The sequence below is a fragment of the Seriola aureovittata genome, chromosome 10 (genome assembly GCF_021018895.1).
Source record: "Seriola aureovittata isolate HTS-2021-v1 ecotype China chromosome 10, ASM2101889v1, whole genome shotgun sequence".
In the NCBI taxonomy this organism is placed as follows: Eukaryota; Metazoa; Chordata; class Actinopteri; order Carangiformes; family Carangidae; genus Seriola; species Seriola aureovittata.
The window spans coordinates 28,655,191-28,668,331 of NC_079373.1; the positions used below are offsets into that span (position 1 = coordinate 28,655,191).

Below are 13,141 nucleotides of genomic sequence, written 5' to 3' on the forward strand. Positions count from 1 at the left end.
AGGTGTTATGGATGTAACCTAGAACTATTTTGCTGTCCGTGTAAAACTTCACAGCATATAGGTCAACATCCAGCTCACGTGAAATCAGCTCAGCCATCTCCACAGCCAAAACGGCCGCACACAATTCCAATCTTGGAATCGTGTGAGCAGGACGTGGTGCGAGTTTAGCTTTTGCCATTACAAAGCCAACGTGACATCGTCCATCCACGTTTTCAACTCGTAGGTACGCCACAGCTGCTATGGCCACTGTTGAAGCATCACAGAATATGCAAATCTCCTTCTGCTGGGAACGGGACAGAGATGTTGCAACATACGGCCTTGCAATGCTGATACGCTCCAGGTCCATCAGAGAGTCTTTCCAATATTTCCAGCATTCTTGCTTTATGAGTGGGAGGGGCTCATCCCATTCGTACTGCTCCGAGGTCAGTTCTCTCATCAGTGCTTTTCCCTGCACAGTAATAGGGGCCACAAATCCCAAAGGATCAAAAAGACTGTTCACAGTTGACAGTACGCCCCTCTTGGTAAAGGGTTTCTCTTCTCTTGATACCTGAAAGATGAAATGGTCAGAATCCAGATCCCAGCTTAATCCGAGACTTCTCTGTGGTGGTAAGGGATCTGACCCTAGATCTAAATCTTTCAGGTCCTTAGCAAGATCTTGTGCGGCGAATGACTCCATGACAGCATGGCTGTTTGAGGCGATCTTATGCAGCCGTATGTTGGACTCTGCCAACATGTCTCTCGTCCTCTTCAACAGGTCTACAGCTTTCTTTTCTGTCGGTAGAGAGGCCAACCCATCATCGACATAGAAATTTCTGAGAACAAACTGCTTTGCTTCAGAGCCGTACTTCTTTTCACCAGCCTGAGCAGCTCTTCTCAATCCATATATCGCGACTGCTGGGGAGGGACTGTTCCCGAACACATGTACCTTCATCCTGAATTCCACAATGTCCTTCTGCAAGTCATTATCCCTGTACCAGAGAAATCTGAGGTAATCACGATGCTCCTCCCTCACTGTGAAGCAGTAGAACATCTGCTGTATATCTGCGGTTACAGCTACAGGCTCTTTACGAAAGCGCATGAGCACCCCCAGAAGTGTGTTGTTGAGGTCTGGGCCGCTCAACAAGACATCATTTAACGACACACCTTCATGCTTAGCACTTGAGTCGAACACGACTCGGATTTCTCCTTTCTTACGGGGGTGGTATACTCCAAATATTGGTAAATACCAACATTCCATATCACTCTGCAAAGGCGGAGCTGGTTCTGCCAGCTTGTTTTCAAAGATCTTTGCCATAAAACTCACAAAGTGGTCTTTCATGTCTTTCTTTCTATCTAGAGTGCGACGTAGAGCCAGAAGTCTTCTAAAGGCCTGCTCTCTGTTGTTCGGTAGCTGCTGACGAGGGACTCGAAAGGGCAATGGAGCAACCCAGATGTTACGATCATCCCTAAAAACTTCTCTCTCCATGACCTCAAGAAACATTTTGTCATCCGTGGAGAGAGCACGTTGGTCATCATCTTGCGTCCTGATGAAGACTGCTGAGCCGAGGTTGTCTGTAGCCTTGGTTCCCTTTTGAAGATAACAGTTGGACTGTTTTGTAGCATCAACCAAAGTCTCCTTGACATGAAAACTGTTTAAGCAGGGATTGAGAGTAGAAGGCCTTCCATTAAACAGTGTGTTTGTCTTGAAAACAGACACACTATCTGGCTTACGGGCTTGTCCCAGACACACTTCTCCTATGACAACCCACCCCAGATCCAGGCGCTGCGCATATGGAGCATTATGTGGTCCATTTCGCTGTTCTCTAACTTTGTGGAGTCTCAGAACATCTCTTCCCAAAAGCAGAAGGATCTGTGCAACAGAGTCTAAAGGTGGAATTTTGTCTGCCATTGAGCTCAGGTGTGGATGATTTTCAGCCACTTCTGGAGAGGGAATCTCCGATCTGTCATCAGGAATAGCATCACACTCTAGCAGAGCAGGAAGAGGTACTTTGGTATGGCCATCAAGGGATTCCACAACAAAGTTATGTGCCGTCCTTCCTGTTGTTTTCACTATTCCAGCACATGTCTTGAGAGTATAGGTCACCGTGTCTCCCTCTAAGCCAAAGACATGAAAGAAATCTGACTTGGCTAATGACCGATTACTCTGGTCATCTAAGACCACATACATTCTGACAGCTCTCTCTGGTTGTTCTGCCAGATATATCTTGGCAAGACATATCTTAGAACAGGATCTTGGTGTGGTTATCTCCTTGCACACCTCCGTGCATTTTGAGGTCACAGCAGGTGAGTCCTCTTCATCCTGCTCCCCGCCATGCTGCATCACCACTGTTGAGGTCTCTGCGTAGTCAGGTGAAACATCTGGGTGCAACGCTGTGATGTGCCTGTCGCTGTCACACTCTGCACACTTTGGTTTGAGCTTGCAGTTCTTTGCCATGTGCTTTGTGGAGGCACAGCATCTGAAGCAGTAGTTATTCTCCCTCAAGTAAGATAAACGTTCTTTTAAAGGCTTATTTCTAAAGCTACGACACTTGCTGAGAAGGTGTGGCTTCTTATGTATTGGACAATGTGTCTCCTTGTCATCAAACCTTTTCTCTAATGTATCATCTGGGCTAATAGCTGCATTACTCTCTACTCCTGTTTTTCTGACAGAGACCTGAGCTCTGCTGCTTTGTTTCTCAAGTCTCTCCTTGAAAGAGCTGGAGCTGGACAGCAAAGATGCAAAACTTGGGTCGTTTCTTGTCCTAGCTTGGTTACGGACAAACTTGGAAAAATACCAGAAAGGTGGGAAGGTGACACTGTGATCTTCTTTGTACTGTGATCCAAGTGCGATCCATTTATCCTGCAGTCCATATGGCAGTTTTTCCACAATAGGATTGATACCACGTGCAGTGTCAAGATATCCAAGTCCAGGTAAAAAGCCCTCTTCTTTTGCTATTTCCAGCTCCATGAGAAGGTCAGCAAGTTCCTGAAGCTTCAGGTGATCTTTATTGGAGATTTTTGGAAACTTATCAATTCTCTGAAATAAGGCATCTTCTGTTGCCTCAGGTGCCCCATAAGTCTCGTTAATACGTTTCCACACCATAACGAGGCCCATTGTCGGGTTTTGAACATGTACAGCACTTATTCTTTTTGCTTGCTCAGATGATTTAGGTCCCAGCCACTTAACAAGAAGATCCAGCTCTTCTCTTGCTGACAGGCCCAAACCTTGGGTGATGCCAGTAAAGGACGATTTCCATCCCCAGTAGTTTTGAGGGCTATCATCAAATCTTTGGAGACCTGATTTCACAATTTCTCGCTTGGCTAGATACTTTAGTGTATCTGACATGCCTGGCGTCTCATTCAAGGAAGCATTCAAACCTGGTGTGCTCTGTGGTCCCCTGTGGTTTATTGGTGCAGGACCTGGTTGCTTAGGCACCAAGTTGAAGTTGGAGGAGAGAGGGTTTTTTCCCTGGGTGGGCTGGCTGTTTCTCTGAAGTTGAAAAGTGGGTTTTGAGGGTATTAAGTCAGTATAAAATTGCCCACCGCCAGCAGCAACATCAATTTTTGTCTCTCTCGTTTCTTGAAATTCATCCAACAATCCTGTATACAGTGTGGCTTGACTACTCTGTGTGTGAGCAAGGCCTTGTACATACTCAATAGTACGTTGTACCGGACTATCGCAGGGTACTGGAATCTTCTCTTTACAAGATAGTTTTTCATTTCCCTCTATTCCAGCCTCCAAAACAGCGGCTTCAGCTGAAGCAGCTGCTGCTTTTCTCTCCAACTTTAAAACATGCAACACAGCCTCTAGCTCTGCTTCTTTACAAGCTGAATCTGCTGCAAGGCGTGCCTTTTCTTTCAAGACACTGGCTTCTTTGGTCGCAAAGGATACTTCAGCTTGCGCAGCTTCTGCTCGAGCTCGTGCTTTAAGTGCTGCAGCACTGGCAGAAGACCTACTAGAATGTCTTGAGGATTTGCTGCCTGAGCAATGGGATCTTGTTGCCAGTGATTTCTTATCTTCTGTGTCCTTTTGTCGTTGCATCTCATGCGTATGGCATTTGGACGGAGAAGCCATGAAGCTTACAGTTGTAGGCTCTTTTGGTGTGTGGGTGGAGCTGTTGTTGATGTCTTTTTACTATTCTGTCCTCAGCTAACGTTCCAGTATCAGACTAGACAGATAGATAACAGAGTCCAATGAAGACCAAGGGATGCGATGGATTTGTGTACTTTACTGAAAGTCCTTTAGTCTCATAGAACAAACTGTAAAACTGAAACAGAACACAAAGCAGAAATATTACATTTAAAACATTGAATGTAGCCTTGTGTACAATTATTCTATACAATATTCCAAGTAAATCTAATTAAACGAAACAAATACACACAATAGCCTAAAACACTGTAGCCTAGCTTATGTGGTGTTAGCCATTTAGCCAATTAAGTCTTTACTAGCTTAATTAAACCATCCAACATTTCTCCATAAAACAACCAAAAACAGCATGAATTTGACTTTAAACAATTCAACACTTATAACACAACAAATACTGCAACACTCACAGACATATGCGATCCATATCCACCAAGGACAGAGAAGTGATGAACTGCATGCTTGATCCACTATTCAACTAACATATCTGCTATTTCAGCATGTCCACCAGAGGGCACCAAATCACCCTACATGAGACCAGCACACTCTTAATGCGGGATGCAATGAACGCTCAAGGCAGTTCTACTGGGAAAGGATTCCAGGCAAGCATTGCATTTGAATGACCGGGTGTTATTTTCAGCTGGCACACTGTTTTTAGCAACTGACTTTTCACTGGCGTTTGGGATTTCTGTACCATTCAGACATATACAAAGAACATTGAGGAGTCTCAATATAATATATTATTACTATTATTAATAATATCAAATATAATTACTATATGTATAAAATGTTACAAATCAAGTGGCTGAACACCCTGCCGGATGCCAGAAACTCATGGACTTCCCTCTTTTGACTCCCTTATTTGGAGAGAGTCAACATTTATGCTGACAAATCTCAGCTTAAGTGAATCACCTGTGAATTCTACCTTTGACAAATGAAGTTTTTATTTTCAAACTATAAGAGTAATCAAAATAAAAAGGAAACAGTTTAACTTACTTCTTCTTCTTACTCTTTTTCACTCTGACTGAAACATAAAAACAGATATTCAAGAATGACTTTTAAAAACTCAATGTCCTTTTAATGATTTTAAAGCAAATCATTATTTTATGCTGCAATCTTATATTTAATGCTGTATTCCAGCATTTTGTTTCTTACTTTCTATTTTTCTATAATTTGTTTTCATTATTAGTGTGGGGTGTGGGGGGTTAATTGTATTTTTTAATGTTTCTCAAATTACATGTTTTATGTAAAGCACATTGAGTTGCCATTGTGTATGAAATCCATCCATTTTCTTCCGCTTATCCTCTAGTAGGGTCGCATGGGGGCTGGAGCCTATCCCAGCATCTTTTCGGGAAAGAGGCGCGGTACACCCTGGACAGTTCGCCAGTCCATCGCAGGGCAAACACATAGAGACAGACAACCATTCACACTCACAGCCACACCTATGGTCAATGTAGAGTATCCAATTAGCCTAGTCCCCATTTGCATGTCTTTGGACTGTGGGAGGAAGCCGGAGTACCCGGAGAGAACCCACACTGGCACGGGGAAAACATGCAAACTCCACACATAAAGATCCCACGGCCGAGCCGGGACTCGAAACCAGAACCTTCTTGCTGTGAGGCTGTGTATGAAATGCGCTAAATAAATAAAATGCTATATAAATAAAATGCTATATAAATAAAACTGCCTTGCCTTGCCCTCTTCTGGTTTTAAACTTTCAGAGTCAAGCATCCCCCATTCTCAGGTGGGCATGTATGTAAATGCTTATGCAGGAATGTGGTTAGAGTGTAAATGACCTGTTTTAACCCTGAGTTCACAGCCTCCCTTATTTGGAGAGCGTCAACACCTATGCTGTAAATTCTCAACTAAAATAAAAAGGAAAAGTTTAACTCACTTCTTCTTCTTACTCTTTAAATAAAATGCTATATAAATAAAACTGCCTTGCTTTCTTCTGGTTTTAAACTTTCAGAGTCAAGCATCCCCCATTTTCAGGTGGACATGTATGTAAATGCTAATGCAGGGATGTGGATAGAGTGTAAATGACCTGTTTCAACCCTGATTTCACAGCCTCCCTTATTTGGGGAGTGGCAACACCTATGCTGTAAATTCTTAGTTTAAGTGAATCACCTCTGAATTCTATAGAGTGTAAATGACCTGTTTCAACCCTGAGTTCACAGCCTCCCTTATCTGGGGAGTGTCAACACCTATGCTGTAAATTCTCAGCTTAAGTGAATCACCTCTGAATTCTACCTTTGACAAATGAAGTTTTTATTTTCAAACTATAAGTGTAATCAAAACATCCTTCCATCTAAGTTCTCAGCTTAAGTGAATCACCATTGAATTCTACCTTTGACAAATGAAGTTTTTATTTTCAAACTACAAGTGTAAGCAAAATAAAAAGGAAACTTTCTCTAATGAAACATTGTGTACTGAACAATCTGTATTACTAACACTGAAAAAGATACTGTGGAGAATAAAACATGCAAAGATCCTTTCCCAAAGTTAATTTAGTCCACCAGAAGAAATAACCTGTTTTAGATTGAATTGACAGCCTCCCTTATCTGGGGAGAATCAACATGTTTGCTGTAGGTTCTCAGCTTAAGTGAATCACCTCTGAATTCTACCTTTGACAAATGAAGTTTTTATTTTCAAACTATAAGTATAATCAAAATATCCTTCCATCTAAGTTCTCAGTTTAAGTGAATCACCTTTGAATTCTAACTTTGAGAAAAGAGTAATCACAAGAAGCATGTATGTAAATGCTAATGCGGGGATGTGGGCGGGACTTTCAGATGGACATATAATGTGGGGCGACCAGATGCCCAGTTACTGTCTTCTGAGACTGGTCAACAAGAGTGTCACGTCTTCACTGAGGATTTCTCCTGTTTTTTCCTGTTCTACTCGACAGTTTTCTTTTCGTTCCTGAAAATGGCAGCCCAGCGGTAAGTCAAGATCAATTTCATAGTTCACAATGTAGTTGCTAAATGTAGTAAAAGTCATGTATTACATTATACAAGTTTTAACATTCAAAGGTATGTAAGTATATTTGCTGATGGTTCCCAGACTTAGGGACCAAATCAAGAGGTTAGTTTGTATGTACAGTCAAGCTCATACAGTCCTTTTCTAACAGAATGTAGTAAAACATCCTTTTATAATCAAGTTAAAATAGACATATGTGTTTCATAGTAGTAAACAAGACAGAGAATAACAGTGGGTGTAGTTTATCGCACATTGGAAACATGGCTGATCACATCTTTTGTTTTGCTTAATGACTTGTTAACAACCCTATTCGAGTGATAATGAAATCATTAGGCCACTAACCCAAGCTGAGATTTTAAGCATATTTTCTGATGGCTGACCAAACTTCTCCCTGAGTAAAGCTTTAAATTAAGTGAAGAATGTCTTTTTCTATTTCCAGTAAAGCCAACAGGCACTTCCTGCTGTGCCCTGTGTGCGTGAAACCCCAGGAATGCCTTCCTGTGCATCTGCGCAGGGTCTGCATGAAGACCGCCACACCAGAAGCCATGGAAGCAGAGGTGTTGAAGGCAAAGAGGGATGTCCATGAGCTTCTGGCCTCTGGCAGGGTCTTCAGCTACGTCCTGCTTCGGCAGATTATGGATGACGCTGATCCACTCAGCAGGTTGGTGGAAGAGCTTTTCAGTCTTTTTTCAAACATCACTTCTTGTTTACTCTCTGAAATGTATTACATTTTTTAAATTGTATTGAATAAGATTGTCTAAATTCTGTTTTTTTATTTCTTTAATTGAAAGGCTGATTGAGGAGCTGCAGCGTCGGCACATGACGGTGGTTGGTGTCCCTCCACCACTGCCCAATGCCAACGTTGCGGCAGCGGTCGCACAGCCACCCGAGAGTGCGGCCACTGAGACTCGTGAGAGCGAGTCTGACATTGCCTCTGTCAGCAGTGGCGAGATCTTTCAATGGTGAGAATCTCAGTTTCACAACTTCACTGACGTTGTTTGTTTTTGATTTGTGAGTCACATGAATCACAAATATTCAGTATGTAACAACAATTCACTACTATAACAATTATAACACTTTTCCCACATTGCAGTAACCCAGATGTGCAGTGGAAGAAGGCGGCCAGGAAGCTGATGGCAGAGAAGGGCCTCTATGGGAAGCACTCCCTGGACTTCTTCGAGACGGCCACCAGGACGATGACTGACACAGAGAAGTCTCTGGTGGCCGACTACCTCACTCATTCCACTGCGACGGCGGAAAAACATTACCGCATGAAGCAGCCCGAGACCATTGTGAGGGCCAGTCAGCTGCTGGCTAAGCTCGCTGGTGACTCAAGGTAAAGATGTCTTATATTTGTCAACAATTAATACAATCAACAATTTGTAAACATAATCAAACCCACCATCATTTATATGTAGGCACACTGAACACTTATCTAATACTTTTCTTCTCCTTCTTCTCTTATGTAGTGTTGAGTCTGTGGATGAGGGTCCCAGTCATGGTACCCGTGACGCTGCTCGCAATGCTGCCGACAAGCCTGCCTGTACTACAAATGTGCAGATGGATGTCCAAGCAGCATTTGACAAACTGCTGGAAACGCACCCGGTGACACTGGACGGGGACGTGCCAGACAAGACTGAGCGCAGAAAGGTGTCACCCGACTGTCAGCGGCAGTTGTACGAGCGTTGGCTGAAGGCACAGATGAAACTGCGCGTGCAGCATGTTCTCTGTAAGTATTTTCTCAATGTTTAATAAAAAATTTTTCAAGTATCAATGCTATGTACATGATTCAAAGTTGTCAACTATATTTTTCTTAACTAACAAAACCTTTTAATTTTTTCTCGACAGCATACTTCTGCCGACGTCTCCCAACAGAAAACCGGGTCAGCACCTGGATTGCTAAGCGGGGATGGAAGAAAAACCTCCCCATCTCTGCCAATATCATAAAGGAGTGGAAGCCCTCAGGATCTGTGGACATGGTCATGGATTCTAGACACATCCAGAAAATGACCATCTCTCAGAGGTGGAGAGGACTACTGGTCACCGATGTCAAAGGGAAAGGCAAGGGTGTCGTTGCCACCCGCAGATTTCAGACTGGTGAGGTGGTCTGTGATTACCATGGGAGGGTGATCACAGCCAAAGAGGGCCATCACATACACAAGAACACCAGTGAGGAGGAGACTGGACATATGTTCTTTTATACAAATCAAAAAGGGCAGCCCATGTGCATTGATGCACATTCATCTTTTTGTGAGTGCCACCCCGAAAAGCAGACTGTTGGCAGGTTTATCAACCACGCAAAAGCACAAGCCAACCTAAGGCCCAGGTTCTATGCTGTGGACACAGATGGGGAGGAAAAAGAAGTTATTCTTTTCCTCGCAACCAGGAACATTGAGGTCAATGAGGAACTCCTGTTTAATTAAGGTGCGGGCAAAAAGTCTTTTCGGGGAGAGGGCCTGGGCCTCGCTTGGCTCTCTTAGACTTTCTGCAGCCATCCACCTGGCCTGCATTTTCATGGCCTGTATTCAAGTCTACAAGGACATTGTTAGACTTTGCTCTTTTTATTTGTACAGTATTGGTGCACTTTGTAAATGTAAGAAATCTCTGTACAGAAAACAATGAAGTGGAAGTGCTTAAACTTTATCTGTCTCATACCTCATTGTAAAGCTTAGATTCTCCTCTTTCCAACAATCGTCGGCTTTCCATCCTATCACAAACCTCTTGTTATTAACCAGACATTTATTGTGGTCAATTTTAGGCAGCTTTCAGTGCTGGGTTAGAGGTCATATCTGGTCTCTATATTTAAGCTGCTATTTCAGGATAGCATTATCTGATTTATTGGAGTAATACCTCATTGTGAAGCTTATATTCTATTCTTTCCAACAAGTGTTGTTTTTCCATCTTATCACAAACCCCATGTTATTAACCACACATTTAATTTGGTCAATTTTAGGCAGTTTTCAGAGCTGGATCACAGGTCAAATCTGGTCTCTACATTAAAGCTGCTATTTCAGGATAGCTTTATCTGATTTACTGCAGTAATACCTCATTGTAAAGCTTATATTCTATTCTTTCCAACAAGTGTTGGCTTTCCATCTTATCATAAACCTCCTGTTATTAACCACACATTTAATTTGGTCAATTTTAGGCAGTTTTCAGATTTGGATCGGAGGTCAAATCTGGTCTCTTAAGCTGCTATTTCATGATAGCATTATCTAATTTACTGGAGTAATACCTCATTGTAAAGCTTATATTCTCTGTTCTTTCCAACAAGTGTTTGCTTTCCATCTTATCACAAACCTCATGTTATTAACCAGACATTTAATGTGGTCAATTTTAGGCAGCTTTCAGTGCTGGGTCAGAGGTCAAATCTGGTGTCTATATTTAAGCTGCTATTTCAGGATAGCATTATCTGATTTATTGGAGTAATACCTCAGTGTGAAGCTTATATTCTATTCTTTCCAACAAGTGTTGGCTTTCCATCTTATCATAAACCTCCTGTTATTAACCACACATTTAATTTGGTCAATTTTAGGCAGTTTTCAGAGTTGGATCGCAGGTCAAATCTGGTCTCTTAAGCTGCTATTTCATGATAGCATTATCTAATTTACTGGAGTAATACCTCATTGTAAAGCTTAGATTCTCTTCTTTCCAACAATTTTCGGCTTGCCATCCTAACACAAACCTCTTGTTATTAACCAGACATTTAATGTGTTCAATTTTAGGCAGCTTTCAGTGCTGGGTCAGAGGTCAAATCTGGTCTCTATATTTAAGCTGCTATTTCAGGATAGAATTATCTGATTTATTGGAGTAATACCTCATTGTAAAGCTTAGATTCTATTGTTTCCAACAAGTGTTGGCTTTCCATCCTATCACAAACCTCTTGTTATAAACCAGAAATTTAATGTGGTCAATTTTAGGGAGCTTTCAGTGCTGGGTCAGAGGTCAAATCTGGTGTCTATATTTAAGCTGCTATTTCAGGATAGTATTATCTGATTTACTGGAGTAATACCTCATTGTAAAGCTTAGATTCTATTCTTTCCAACATGTGTTGGCTTTCCATCCTATCACAAAGCTCCTGTTATTAACCAGACATTTAATGTGGTCAATTTTAGGCAGCTTTCTGAGCTGGATCAGAGGTCAAATCTGGTCTCTATATTTAAGCTGGTATTTCTGGCTAGCATTATCTGATTTACTGGAGTAATACCTCATTGTAAAGCTTAGATTCTATTCTTTCCAACATGTGTTGGCTTTCCATCCTATCACAAAGCTCCTGTTATTAACCAGACATTTAATGTGGTCAATTTTAGGGAGCTTTCTGAGCTGGATCAGAGGTCAAATCTGGTCTCTATATTTAAGCTGGTATTTCTGGCTAGCATTATCTGATTTACTGGAGTAATACCTCATTGTAAAGCTTAGATTCTCTTCTTTCCAACAAGTGTTGGCTTTCCATCCTATCACATACCTCCCTTTATTAACCAGACATTTAATGTGTTCAATTTTAGGCAGCTTTCAGAGCTGAGTCAGAGGTCAAATCTGGTCTCTATATTTAAGCTATTTCATGATAGCATTATCTGATTTACTGTAGTAATACCTCATTGTAAAGCTTAAATTCTCCTCTTTCCAACAAGTGTTTGCTTTCCATCGTATAACAAGCCTCTTGTTATTAACCAGACATTTAATGTGGCCAATTTTAGGCAGCTTTCAGTGCTGGGTCAGAGGTCAAATCTGGTCTATATATTTAAGCTATTTCATGATAGCATTATCTGATTTACTGGAGTAATACCTCATTGTAAAGCTTAGATTCTTTCTTTCCAACAAGTGTTGGCTTTCCATCCTATCACATACGTCCTGTTATTAACCAAACATTTAATGTGTTCAATTTTAGGCAGCTTTCAGAGCTGGGTCAGAGGTCAAATCTGGTCTCTATATTTAAGTTATTTCATGATAGCATTATCTGATTTACTGTAGTAATACCTCATTTAAAAGCTTAAATTCTCCTCTTTCCAACAAGTGTTGGCTTTCCATCGTATAACAAGCCTCTTGTTATTAATCATACATTTAATGTGGCCAATTTAAGGCAGCTTTCTGAGCTGGGTCAGAGGTTAAATCTGGTCTTTATATTTAAGCTATTCCATGATAGCATTATCTGATTTACTGGAGTAATACCTCATTGTAAAGCTTAGATTCTATTCTTTCCAACAAGTGTTGGCTTTCCATCCTATCACATACCTCCTGTTATTAACCAAACATTTAATGTGTTCAATTTTAGGCAGCTTTCAGAGCTGGGTCAGAGGTCAAATCTGGTCTCTATATTTAAGCTGGTATTTCTAGCTAGCATTATCTGATTTACTGGAGTAATACCTCATTGTAAAGCTTAGATTCTCTTCTTTCCAACAAGTGTTGGCTTTCCATCCTATCACAAAGCTCCTGTTATTAACCACACATTTAATTTGGTCAATTTTAGGCAGTTTTCAGAGTTGGATCGGAGGTCAAATCTGGTCTCTTAAGCTGCTATTTCATGATAGCATTATCTAATTTACTGGAGTAATACCTCATTGTAAAGCTTATATTCTCTGTTCTTTCCAACAAGTGTTTGCTTTCCATCTTATCACAAACCTCATGTTATTAACCAGACATTTAATGTGTTCAATTTTAGGCAGCTTTCAGTGTTGGGTCAGAGGTCAAATCTGGTGTCTATGTTTAAGCTGCTATTTCAGGATATAATTATCTGATTTACTGGAGTAATACCTCATTGTAAAGCTTAGATTCTCTTCTTTCCAACAATTTTCGGCTTGCCATCCTAACACAAACCTCTTGTTATTAACCAGACATTTAATGTGTTCAATTTTAGGCAGCTTTCAGTGCTGGGTCAGAGGTCAAATCTGGTCGGTATATTTAAGCTGCTATTTCAGGATAGAATTATCTGATTTATTGGAGTAATACCTCATTGTAAAGCTTAGATTCTATTCTTTCCAACAAGTGTTGGCTTTCCATCCTATCACAAACCTCTTGTTATAAACCAGAAATTTAATGTGG

At 41.2% G+C, this 13,141-nt stretch overlaps 1 protein-coding gene across 1 annotated transcript; it reads left to right on the plus strand.

Annotated features, from left to right (window-relative positions):
• Positions 1-8,390: 8,390 nt before the first annotated feature.
• On the plus strand, positions 8,391-9,584 carry LOC130176764 (N-lysine methyltransferase KMT5A-like). Its single transcript, XM_056388045.1, has 2 exons — positions 8,391-8,831; positions 8,951-9,584. The coding sequence occupies exons 1-2, from the start codon at positions 8,663-8,665 to the stop codon at positions 9,523-9,525; spliced, it is 744 nt and encodes a 247-aa protein (XP_056244020.1). The 5' UTR covers positions 8,391-8,662; the 3' UTR covers positions 9,526-9,584.
• The last annotated feature ends 3,557 nt before the right edge of the window (positions 9,585-13,141 follow it).

Excerpts from the sequence above, each read along its gene's own strand:
- LOC130176764 (XM_056388045.1), top strand. The coding sequence starts at position 8,663 with ATGGATGTCCAAGCAGCATTTGACAAACTGCTGGAAACGCACCCGGTG. Across the intron at positions 8,832-8,950 it reads GCGCGTGCAGCATGTTCTCT|CATACTTCTGCCGACGTCTC; the intron begins GTAAGTATTTTC and ends TTTTCTCGACAG.